The sequence below is a fragment of the Athene noctua genome, chromosome 1, assembly GCF_965140245.1.
Source record: "Athene noctua chromosome 1, bAthNoc1.hap1.1, whole genome shotgun sequence".
NCBI lineage: Eukaryota > Metazoa > Chordata > Aves > Strigiformes > Strigidae > Athene > Athene noctua.
Window position 1 is genome coordinate 122,194,318 of NC_134037.1, and position 13,046 is coordinate 122,207,363.

The 13,046-nt window shown below is 37.7% G+C and overlaps 1 protein-coding gene across 22 annotated transcripts in view; it reads left to right on the forward strand.

Annotated features, from left to right (window-relative positions):
- Positions 1-13,046, forward strand: part of PLCB4 (phospholipase C beta 4) — a 220,632-nt gene that overhangs the window by 167,050 nt on the left and 40,536 nt on the right. For all 22 annotated transcript variants that reach the window (XR_012634300.1, XM_074913462.1, XM_074914048.1 and 19 more), the window contains 7 exons: positions 2,393-2,534; positions 3,157-3,241; positions 3,455-3,579; positions 5,453-5,504; positions 7,793-7,895; positions 9,557-9,721; positions 12,560-12,764. Coding sequence is in view for 21 of the 22 variants with exons in the window: in XM_074913462.1 (XP_074769563.1) it covers positions 2,393-2,534; positions 3,157-3,241; positions 3,455-3,579; positions 5,453-5,504; positions 7,793-7,895; positions 9,557-9,721; positions 12,560-12,764 (877 nt within the window). In the remaining variant the exon portion in view is untranslated. The remainder of the gene's footprint in view (positions 1-2,392; positions 2,535-3,156; positions 3,242-3,454; positions 3,580-5,452; positions 5,505-7,792; positions 7,896-9,556; positions 9,722-12,559; positions 12,765-13,046) is intronic.

The window sequence follows — 13,046 nt, forward strand, 5'->3', positions numbered from 1 at the left end:
CATGACTTTTGCCAGTTTAGAAGTGTCTGTTCTCAGTCTCAGATGTCATGCACTGAGAAACAGCAGTTCTTTGAATGGTGTTGCGATGTATCATCCCTGCTTCTTTTTTTCCCTCTTCTCTTACCCTGACTGCACTTTGTTTTCCTCTCTCTTTTTCTTCCTTTTGCTTTGCCTTGGGACTTCTGCATTTATCTTCTCCCAGGAATGCCTTCTGTAAGACTTTTCCCACCTCCTCCATACTCCTCCTTCTCTTCTCTCATTAAAGCTTGTCCCGTTCCTAACCAGACTTTGTTTCAGTCTATGTTGTTTTCTCAGTGGTTTTCTTGAGGGGCGGGGAGGTCTAAATTACAGAAGGAAATTAACTTTCCCCCATTGTTTTCTCTAGCCCCTAAAAGCGTCATGTGCTGTTGTAACCACTCCTTTGTTTCAGTAGGCTTTAAGAAACATTTCACCCTTACCCCTTTCTAATTCATAGTTTTCAAGTTATGAACACTGCAAAGAGTATAGCTCAATTACTCTAAAAATTATGGGTCTGCAAATAAATAAGATAAAATAAATGACCAGTAGAATGTCTTAGAACGTTACTTAGAGCTAGTGTGTCAGTAATGCAGCTATAGTCTGCAGGGTACTATTCCCTTGGCACTAAGGTGGGTGTAATCCCCTTTGACTTTCTTTTCACTGTAATTCGTTACTTAGACATTTCTGGATCAAGATAGTAAAATATGATTAGCAATTCTGAGTAGCAGGAGGCACATTGAACGAGCCTGGTTTTAGAAGATGGGTGATTAGTTCTTCCTGAATTATTGGCCTTCTGAAAATGAAGACACTGAAAAGGACTAGTTCCTTTGAAGAAATTTGGCCGGAATTTGATCTAAACTCTATTAAAAATATTGACCTAGTAACAAAAAAATGCCTGTATTCTACTATTAAAGGGATGTACCATTTGGCATATTTAAGGAACAGATCTGTGAACCCTCAATATGTGGATTCCTGAAAAGCAGTTGGATTATGCCCTGGTAATCAGCATTACAATGTGGTATCAATCTGATTTCATGGGATACCGGAACTTTAATTCAGTCTAAAATGCACATAAAACAACGTGAACTTGGATTCATTCTGATAACTCAGCTATTCTATGCAGTCAGAAAATTATATTCCTTGTGAACCATCATAGTAATGAATAAATTGTTTCACTTCGCATGATAGTCATTCTTTGAAATGTGTCTGCACTATGTGGCAGGTAGAGGTACTTGCCCATAATACTGGCAAGTAGTTTTATGTTTCCCTTTCTCTCCCATCTCATGAGTAAATGAGTTGCATTAGTGTAGGTTCTGTGAACTGCATTCTTCTTCCATGAGAAGGGCTTTGCATTGCTTCCTGTTATTGACTGTTTCCTGATACAATAACAAAGGAAAACTTTCTGACAAACACGAGTTGCGTTCTGAAGCTAAAGAGCCGTACTGTAAGAATTTTTGAATATATACTTGGTATTTCCTTGCAGAATTTCACTGTCAGCCTACAGTAGATTAGATTTTTGGGGAACTGGTTCACTCGTAGGAGAACAAGCAAAAATGTTTGGGGGAAAATTGCCATGTACAGTAAGCCTTGTGGAGTTTATTAGATCGACAGAGATCTTTTCCTTGCCTTTCTTTCAGTGAAAAGAATGTGTTTCAAACTGATTTAGGGAAAGGAGAAAGTTGAACAGGTAGATCCAAATGAGAAGCACTTCCTATTGTGGGTTTCTAGTAGATGAGATACTTCTAGAAAACTTCCGAAGTTCTGTTATAGTGCAGTTATGTGAATGATGAATTCAGATCTTTATCAGTTTAAATGACTAGGAATATGAGCTTGGTACTATGTGTCTTGTTGTTCTTGTGACATCTCTTTTCCAGTGAAGGTTGTAATCCCTGTATTTTGGTCTGCTTTTATTAGTAAAGATCAGCAATTGAACCTATTTGTGTTTTGATGTTGAGAAAGTTCTACTCGGTACCAAGTGTGTATTACCCCACCAGAGTTGCTATGAGAAAACATATATGAAATCACAATCCTCAGGAATTTATTTGACAAGGGTAGATCATTATCTCCCACCATTGTTCAGTCTGTTATAATATTTAATACTTACCCCAAAGTTATCCTACTAACATCATGTAATATTTACCCACTGCTTAGGAGTTTTTCTATCATCAGTCCACTTGCATGCAAAACGTTTGGTGCATATTTCAGTAAGAAAATAAATCATAATTTGTGACATTAAATTTCCACTTTTCTTGTATTAATTTGCACTTTCTTTAACTTTCTGCAGATTTGGGTATAATTTTGAATCACATTTGAAAATTCCAGCAATAATGTTTGCACACACAAATAGTGATTATTCTTTTTAATGTGTTTTCAGGGTTTAGTAACTGTTGAAGATGAACAAGCGTGGATGGCATCTTACAAATATGTAGGTGCCACAACCAATATACATCCATATTTATCAACAATGGTCAACTATGCTCAACCTGTAAAATTTCAAGGTTTCGATGTAGCAGAAGGTAACATAAAAGGTTGAATGAAAAAAAAAGTATTTGTCTGCTTATTCTAGGTAGTTCTTTAATCTCTACATTTCCGGAGTTTAGAAATAGCGTAAAACTTTAATGACTGTCATCAGTATACTTTTAGATCTGTTTCCTTGCAAGTAGAGTTAGCGTGTTATTCCATTGGTCATCCACACGGAGTCACTAAATTACTGGGAGAATATGAAGCTGTTGAGGATTATATTCTACAGGCCTCTCCAGCTAAACTGCTTTTTTTAGTTCATCTTTCTTTAAAGTAAGGTAAGCGTGATTATCACAGTGGTCAGCAGTTAGCTGATGCTTTCATATTGCACACTAGACCATTTATCATGTTGTTTTGCCTTATCCAGCCACACAACACAGGCTCTGAATAACAATTTTGTCCTAAACAAAAAAATGAAAGTTTGATTGATTTCCCAGGGTGTGAAAGAAAAAAAGCAAGTCAGAAATATGACATTTCAGTAAAATTTGATTCTGAGTGACAGGTAATAGGGAAACAGACCAGAATTTGCTGTATCCTGTTATTATGTATAGTATGTGATTTTGTGTTTTGATTTGTCATTACAGAAGTGTTTTAAAATGTCTTGTCTTCTCTTTCTAGAACGTAATATTCATCACAACATGTCGTCTTTCAATGAATCAGTTGGACTAGGTTATTTGAAGACACATGCCATTGAGTTTGTGAAGTATCCTTTCACATCATCTTATCACTTCTAATGCTATAAATAAACAAGTGTACCTTTCTAGGTTTACAGTGTTCCATGACTATAAAGCAAAAGGGAAAGTAGCCCCTAGGATGAGAAATAGTAAGTTTAATGTTAAGAAATATTGAAGATACCAGGATATGACAATATATTTCTATGATGTTTTTATTTCATTTTCCTTGATGAATTATACAGTTATAATAAACGACAAATGAGTCGGATATACCCAAAGGGAGGCCGAGTGGATTCCAGTAATTACATGCCTCAAATTTTCTGGAACGCTGGCTGCCAGATGGTCTCACTGAACTATCAGACCCCAGGTAGGCAGCAACGACCAGTGAACCTCAATCCTAAAGAATGGCTTGGGCAGTAACTCTCAGACAGATGCCATGGATTTGCTTCTGGCATTTTTTGAGGAAACAGACATATGGCTAAATAATACAGTAGGGTGGAATTACAGAAGCGTAAGAGAAGGAGCAATGCAGAGAAGGAAAATTCAGTCCCCTTTCATGGAAAAAATGAGTACTGCAACTTGTCATGTGAATGTTTTATTAATAAAAAGCATTAATTAGAGGGAAATCAGTGTTTTCAGAAAACACAGCTTTGGCACAGTTGGGTGCATGTCTGCAAAGTAAAGGTGAAGGGAGTGTACAAATTGAGATGGTAAAAAAGTAATGACTATGTGTCAAATGCACTTCTACACCAGTTGTTGTAAAGCATTAGAGTCGTGTTCAGCAGCAGAGAATGGGGTCTGAGATCCCAGCTTGACAGAATGATGCCAGGGAATGTAATACAGAGATGTATTGTTTCTCTTCAATGAAGGTGTGAGTATAACAGGGTAGGGATTTTTGTTGTTTTTTAAATTAATCTAGAAATGTCTTCAGTCATATGTGTGACAGACCAGTTTTTTCCATTTTCTTTTTCTAGCTGTGATAGTGCTTTTTGTGCTTGTTTCTCCACTCCCAGCGGTGTCTTTGGTACTGCAGACACTCCTGGTGCTGATACCCTGAGTTCTGTCCTGCAGAGCTTTGCACTGAAAAACACTCCACTGGATGTGATTTGGAGGTTGGAGCAGATACACAAGCTTCACTCTTCTCCCAGCGCTGCCTCTGCCCACTCCATGCCATTGTCAACCCCTTTATATTGCAAAATAAGAGTGTTAATCCTATAATTGGAAGTGAGCAACTTTCTTGTATTAGTCTTCAGTGATGCAACTTTGCTGACAGGCTGAAGAATAATTGAGAAAACAGAAGTTAATGTGGCCCAGTAAAGCAAATAATAATGGATATGAACATATGGGAATCTTGTATTTTGTGTAACGGAGAACATAGAGGAAAGAATTTGTTCCATTTCAAAAGCAGAATGTTTGTTAGGCAAGAGGATATCTGTGTTATCGCTGAACAAGGATATTGTATTCTAGTGTAATTGGAAACCTGCAGGAAAATATTTTTTTTTTTATAAAGTCTGGGAGAGGTTTGGAGGGGAAGAGGGCTATTAGGTGTTTCCTATCTGTCTTCATATACAAGTGCCATAATAGTGCATTGATAAAATTCAGATGTTTTAAATGTAGAAACAAAGCAATGCTGCTGTCATCTCTCTGCTTTCTTTTGTGGTATTTTATTCAATTAAATTCATAGAAAACCAGTGCAATATTCATCTCACCTTTAAGACCTCAGGATACAGACAGCTTTGTTGGAGGTAGTTGTCTATGGTCATTGTAGAGAAATACACACTTCTAGGATGTCTCCTCAAGTGTATTTAATATGTCTGCCTTGGAATGAGATTAATTGCACTGTTAAAAGTGCCCTCTGTTATTCAGAGTGATTCTGGATCAGTACAGGCATGGAGACATCTATACTGTGGATACCAAAAGTTAGATGATGGAAATCCCATCCCAGGCACTTAACAGGACCACAGTCTGATGCTTCACTGCCTACCAGGAGTGTTTGAATTCAGAGAGAGACCATTTTGTAAGCACAACATAGACTTCAGCTTAGTTGATAAAGCAGTTACTGCTGTGAAGAAATCTGAAGTCTTCCTATTGCTTCCTTTTCTTTCTTAAATGTGTGTGTTTTATATGCATTAATTTTTATTTAAACTGATTATTCTGGACAAACAGTCTTATTTTCTAAAAAGGATTGTTCATGATCGCATTATTCAGAAGGAAAGACAGTAATTTTTTTCTCTCAACAGATTTAGCAATGCAGTTGAATCAAGGAAAATTTGAATATAATGGATCATGCGGGTGAGTGATATGATTTAAACTGTTGTCACTGTGTATCAGAATCCTTTACTATGGTTTTAATAAAATTTTGTCAATATTAATTATGTGTAACAAAAGGAAAAATGGGGTGCTAGGTCAAGAGTAGAAATTAGCAGAATTCAGGGAGAATTATCCCCTGCAAGGAGATAGTCTGATGAATATGCTTTTTAATTATGCCCAGTTTTTAAAGATGAGATAGAAGAGACTTGTGTGCAAATTATGAAGATCGTAATGAATATTATACACAGTTATTTAAATACATCTTCAGCTTCTGATCTCAATCTTTCTTTGAAGATAATCCACAGAATGGAGATTCATTGCACAATGCACAGAATTGCCAAATTTACTTGGACAGGTTGAGTCTTAATACATAGGGAATGTTTTTTAAATCTGTGTCTTTAGTTGGAGAGCAGATTTCACAGAGAATACTGTTTAATTGTTGAAGTTCTTGCTCATGACTTCTGCATGATAAAGGATGCTCAAGTGATGTTGATAGATTTTTCTCAAATGTTAAGTTTGTACCTTTATAGGGCAGGCTGATCATTAATATCAAGAGAAAGGAGAAGTTTGATGAATTATAGGAAATGACAGTCCAAAACCACATTAAAATCTGCAAACTCATCCTGGGAAGAAACAATTATTTTATGAATGCAGATCTTATTCACCAAGAAAATTTGAGAACATGAAGGTTTGTAATTCCTCATCTGCAGAGTGGACAGCATAGTGCTGTGCATCTTCATGCCTTTATTTCAGTTGTGAACTCTCCCGATGGAGGATCTTGGGTTTGACAGTGGTGTAGTCTTTGGTCATTTCAATCAGAATGACCAAGTAGAAGAAAAACAAAGCTTTTTATACGGCAGAGTATAGTTCCTTTCTTGTTTGACCCACAAGCCTAGTAAAAGAGCACCTATTTACTCTTGCCAAATTCTCTGAAGGACAGGCAACACTATCAACTAATTTTCATGATTCTTATGTCAGTCTTCTGGTGTTACAGTAATATAGTGGTAATGCATGGTAACATGGTGGTAATATTTTGATATGCACTATAAATGTGTGCTGTTTCAGTCACAGAAAACATGCAGGGCAATGAAAATAAAAAAATTATATTTCCTTCTGTCTGTACTCCTTTTTTCTCTGATTTACAGTTCTCATGCTGATGAAACAAGACCAGGGCACTCTAGCTTCAGCATTTTTTATTTCAGCAGGCTGGAAGCAGAAGCTAGGGATGTTTCTGATAGTTCCCCTTCTGTCCATAACCTACATTAATAAAATATTATTAAATCACACACATTTATAATTTAAGAAAAATGAGGAATGTTACTTTCCTAAACAGAAACCACATTATGAAAAAATGAGAGAAAACACTGACATTCTTTCCACTGGAATTTTTCCAGCATTTTCTAATTTCTCTATTCTGTGTAGGCCTTTATAACATTGTGTACCAGTGCTTCACTAGAGAGACTAAGGATGGATAAAAAATAATCTTCTAGCAGCTGTTGTCTGTCAGGGCTGCAGAATTAGCAAAATGGGTCCAGTTACAGACCAGTGGAAGAGAACACGCCATGGGTGGCATAGCATTTCTGTGATCAATTGCTATTTCATTTTGATGGTGGAATTCTTGGGTTTTGATTCATCAGAGCATGTATCGACTTCATTGATATGTTGATCCAGTGTATAGTCCTCAGGGATGTATTGTGAGTGTTATTATGGTAGTACCTTTCATGCTACTATAATTAACAATCTGTCAGCACCAACATTATCAGCTGCTTTTCCCCCAAGGTTTTATAACCAAGATGAAAAAATGAGCTTCATGCTGAAATTTATTGTATGAGTCTTGACTCTATGAAACTGCTTCATTTAAAAAAATAAAATTGAGTAAGTCCTCTATATTTTTCCGAAGTGTTAAAGAATTCAAACAAATTAGAGCACCTACTTTTTACTGTATGATAACTTGCTGTATTTTTAAAAAGTATTCTTCAATTATTTTGAAATGTCCTTGAGATTATATGACATTTATTTTCATCTTAAAATTCAGGGTTGATTTAATCTCTCAGTATCTGGTAATTCAAAATGAAGATTAACATTTATCTGTATTGTAGACAACTGTAATATTTCCTTTTATTTCCTCACACAGCTAGAACGATAGTCTGTATTTTACAGTACTGTGGGAGAGTTCATTGTTTAAAGCTAGATCATCCATTTTATTTGTATTTAATACAATTTTAGTTTCCATACAAGAATAATTTTCTTCTTTTTTTTCTTGAAATAAGGTATCTACTCAAACCAGATTTCATGCGACGACCAGATCGAACATTTGACCCTTTCTCTGAAACTCCTGTAGATGGTGTAATTGCTGCAACATGTTCTGTACAGGTAAAACAGCAATAGACAAACTTCTGTCATCACATCCAAAATCACATTTAAATGTCAACAGAAATAAGATAGCTGCAGAAAATGTGTTTGGATTGTGTGGATTTCATCAAATTGTTTCCATTTTATTGCCAGCTGAGACATCTGTGTTTACTTGATCTGAGTGGAACATGATAGAATCAGAGATGGTTTGTTATACACATTATCACTGAATTTTAAACTCTGTCGTGCTCTTTTTGAATTACATCAGCCCACACAAATGAATAAATGAGTGAAGTTCATTTCTGTGGACAGTATGAAGTTATACAAACATCACTTGTCACTATAGAGCAAGGAGAAATATGGGTACACATTGACAGGATATTTTCAAAATAAATAGAGAAAAATGGTTCGTGTGGTAGAGGTCCTTACTTTGGAGTTGTCTATGAGTAACAAATTCCATAAAACTTCTGTTGTAGTTCTAAAGCATGGTTAGGTATCACATTTTGGAAGGAGGCTGACAATTGTAAAACATCTTTTGTGACTGTGCAGATACACACTGTATCTGCAGCTTAGCAGAAGAATTAAGCTTTCAGTTATAACTTTCTATGCGCAGCATAGAAATTTCAAACTCTCTCCTACCAAGGGTTTGTTGTACATTCTAGACATCAGAAAGTAAGTTTCATTTGCATCTCCAGAAGAACAAAAACTTTTCGTTAGCTGTTTTTCTTTAATGTTAATGACAATACAATTCCTCCAAGAAGGAATTGGGATCTGGTGGTGACAACAGAAGTTTTAAGTATCACTAGAGCTAGTTCTTAGATTGAGTATTTTTCCACTTGCTCTTCATGTGTGACTAGTACAAAGTTCTGTATAAATTCTGTTGTAAAGGAATCGAGTGGACCAAAGCCAGTTATGGCACCCCTCAGCCACATAATTTTCAGATTTGTTATCCAGAGTGTTCCCTGGAAGAATGTTAGATCATAAGAAGAAAAGGACTTGAAATGAGCTTAGGTCTGTGAAATCATGTTTCAGTTTTTTTCTTTCCTCTCTGATCATAGTAATAAAAGCATTAGCTGTGTTTTTAAGTAGACGATCATCTTGATGGAATAAAAACTTTCCTTGGAGTAATCACCTGCTGTGGCTAGATTAATCTTGACTTGGAGTAAGATCGGAACAAATTTTCACACACAGAACAATATAGAGGAGTCATGTGGGGAAAGTTTTTTGCTTTTTAAGCATTCTACACTTCCCAGACACATAATATGGAGTTAGACTGACATGCGATTAGTTTAGAATGTTTACCTGAGTGAAAGCAGAGCGATAGCATTTACATTTGTGGAATAGCAGCGCCCAATCTGGTTGTTTCAGTGTTTTTCAGTAATACAGCAAACAGATCTGTGAGACTTCAGCTGATTGGGCTGACTGACTTACAATTGTTAATAACATAGCCCACCGAGCACAATCATTTCAAATTAAGAATATATTTAAGGTCTTATCACTTAGCTTTTCTAAAGAAGTGTAATTGCAGCAATAAATACACCTTTTTCATACGATGAAATATTTCTCTTCCATATAAAGCATTTTCAGACTGTCAATAAAAAAAAATACCAATATTCCCAGTATTCATAAAATGCTGTGTACTCTGTATTGCTTTTCCTTACTGTTCTGTTACTGTGTTGCAGGTAATATCTGGTCAGTTCTTATCAGATAAAAAAATTGGTACGTATGTAGAAGTGGATATGTATGGTTTACCCACGGACACGATACGTAAAGAATTTCGAACACGCATGGTGATGAACAATGGTCTGAACCCTGTTTACAATGAAGAATCATTTGTATTTCGAAAGGTAGGATATTTGGAAAGCACAGTCTGCAGCACATGAGCGCTTTTGCACATGAGCATCCTTGCTCACTTGAGCCACACCTCCCTGCTTCAGTCTGACTGCTCACATGAATAAGTACTGCTCCCATGAAAAAGGGTTTGTAGGGTTCCTGTTTACTACAGTAAACAATCTAAAGCTGAAACAAGCTTTCAAGAGGTTGTTTAGGGTTTTTTTAAATTTTGCTTTGTTTTATTTTTCTAATGGATAACCTCTGTAGCTGTCACATGATTTTTGTTTTGTTTCTGTTTGGCTTTTCCCTCCCCTTTGCTTCCTCCTCCCACTTGGAGGTAGCCACCTTCTCCGTGGCCATGCCTGTGTTCAAGGTATGCAGTCTGCTCAGAATGAGCCCCCGCTGGTGGACACCATCATTCCTTGGAGATTTCTTCTTCCCTGCCCTGGCAGTGGCTGCTATCTTGCACTGTTCCTTCAGCCCAGAGGGCAGGTGAGATGCTGCATCCAAAGCTAAGGTCAATGTTCTTACATGGAAAAGTTGGAAGGGTGCTGTGTTCTTCAGACGTGTTGCCAGCTCCCTCCTTCAGTAGTCCATGTGCATCGTGTACCTTTTTCTTTATTTTTTTTCAATAACAAAAGAAAAACAAACCTTTTTTTCTTGGTATGGGGGATTTAAAGAGAGAGACCAGTCATCCATGTTCAGTTTTTATCTCTCAGTCTTTATATATATGATACACATATATATATTTTTACTTTTTTTTTTTTCTGTCAGCTGGAGTTTCATCCAGACTATGTGTGTTAGCAGTGCCGTCTTTGATAACATCTGTTTTGTTTACATATGTTTTGTTGTCATGCAGAATTGTTGCTCTTCTATTCCAAAGTGACAGGCTTTGCCAAGTGGTGATAATACTTCACGCTTGGGTATATTACACCCAGAATCTGCTCTCTTAACAGTACAACCAGTTTTTCATAGAAATGTAGTTAATGCAAGAGGTTTTTCTGGGCTCAAATATATTCTGGGTTGAATGTGACTTAACGTGCTTTTCTCTGTATATGAGGAAGCACAGGGCAGATGCTTAGGTACAATGACAGGCAATCATGCTGCCCATGGCTTGCTGGCCATATGGTCAGCATCTGCTGCTTTCTGATTTCTTAAATCAAAAGGCCCATGAACTACAGGGTGCCCACAGCTTCAGTCTAAAATGGGGGTACCTGTGTATTGTGGCATGGGTACAGTGACTGATGCCAATATTGCACAGACTTTCTGCTGTACTCTGCAATGAACTGTTACACGATTGCACATTCTCTTGAATACTACTGCAAATCAGCCAAGAGATTATTTTTCTTCATCTGAGGTCCTTGTCATATCAGGCTTAGCACTGTAATCAAGACATACACTGATGACCAAGCAGATGAGTGGCATAAACACAGCAGAGCAATTCCTCTGGTTGGGGGAAATGAAGGCGTGGGGTGCCCAGTGCTAAAATGTCATGAGGGTAGAAGTGCCTACTAGGATACCATAGAACAAATTAACAGAGAGGGAGTGATAGATGACTTAGTCCCCACCCCTGCTCCCTAGCAAAGCTGTATCTGAGCCCATCATATAATGAAAGATGTGCTGATCTGTGGCCTGTAGAGGAGAGATCTTACCTGCCTTATTTGGGTTACAGCGTTCTCCTCAAGCTGATGTTTAATCCTATACAGTTGCTCTCAGGCAATGTGTTTGATTGTTTTTCTGTTACATTTTCTTGTTTTTATTTTAATTAAAATAAAGCTTCAGTCATTCTAACCCAAGTTCTGTGTTGTCACTCTGTTGTGTAAGGGGGAGGATGGGATGAGTGCTTGTGGTAACCTGTGGTCGGAGTGCTAAGTTATAATCAGGTAGAACAGGATATCCATAAATAGCTTAGGTGGGTTCAGAGACCAGAACTATACCTTATTTTGTGCCTTCTAAGACTGAAAATGAAAGTGCAGGAGGAAAGCATAAGGGAGACAGTGGATGAAGTTTACTTAGGTTTTCCCTTTGGTCCATTAAGTGCTGATGAATTAGAGCCAGGTAGGGAAGGTGTGGGAAGACCTTTCCTAGCATATTGTCGAGTCAGGCTGGTGGAGAAGTTGCACCTCTCGGTTAGGCTGTCTTCTCCCCACTGCTTCTTGCACAAAGGAAGCAGCACCTTTGTTCCAGGGAAGGCAGTGAATTTTTTTGTTACTGTTTCACTTGGTCCAGATGGGGGCTGACAGATGCAGATAGCTGGCAGCATCCCTGCCCACTATGCATACCACGTACCCTTCGTGTCGTGAGCACAGCACACCCACTTCTATACGCCATTTGAGCAGGTCCGTCACCCTGTCCTGCCCTCCTCTGTCTTCTTTCCCCCTTTGCAAACCCCTAGTTAAGCATACATACCCAGCAGCTTGTGCTTGCACTCCTTCCATTCCTCGTTGCCCTTTTGGATACATCCCAAATCCCATCTTTCTGTCATAAGTCCTTCTGACTCAGCACTATCTCCCCTTCGATTGGTGCTGTAGCTGTCATTTCCCATGTAGTATTTCCATGCCTTCTTATCAATGTCTCCAGTCTTTGGTAATGAAAAATAAATATGCAAAATATTTAGCTAGTGTAACTGTAAGCTGCAGGATTTGCATATTCTGAAATCTACCTGCTATTTAGGGTGGAAGAAAGCTTTTCTAGGAAAGATTCATCTTAAACTGTGCAGTTTGCAGGGAATGACATTATCTTATAGTGACCATAGTCTGTTTCCAGCTTACAAAGTAAACAGTTCAAGCATGGGAGGTGGGGAGGGTGCTACTGTATTAGTCATTGAATTTCTTCATTTTATGGCTTTCCAGGTTATTCTCCCTGATCTTGCTGTCCTGAGAATAGCAGTGTATGATGACAATAATAAGTTGATTGGTCAGAGGATCCTGCCTCTGGATGGTCTGCAAGCAGGTTACAGACACATTTCTCTTCGGAATGAGGGCAACAAACCACTCTCTCTTCCAACGGTTTTCTGCAACATTGTGCTTAAAACATATGTGCCTGATGGTTTTGGAGGTGAGATAAACCTGTACCTCAGTGTGCTATACATCTTGAGTGTTGGTGTGGAAGTACTGGAGTTCAGTGGTGTCAGTATGCCAACCAGAAGCAGACACGCAGTGTTGGAGTATTGGAAAGATTAAGCTGTTTAACTCCTTGGAAACCCTGCATATTCAGTTAAGAAACCAGCTTTCAGACCAAGTTCCTGCCTTGGTGGTGTTAATAATGACGTGTATCTGTTAAATGACAAAATAATATGTAAAATAAGCTAATACTAGTTAGTTCAATTTAATTTTCTCT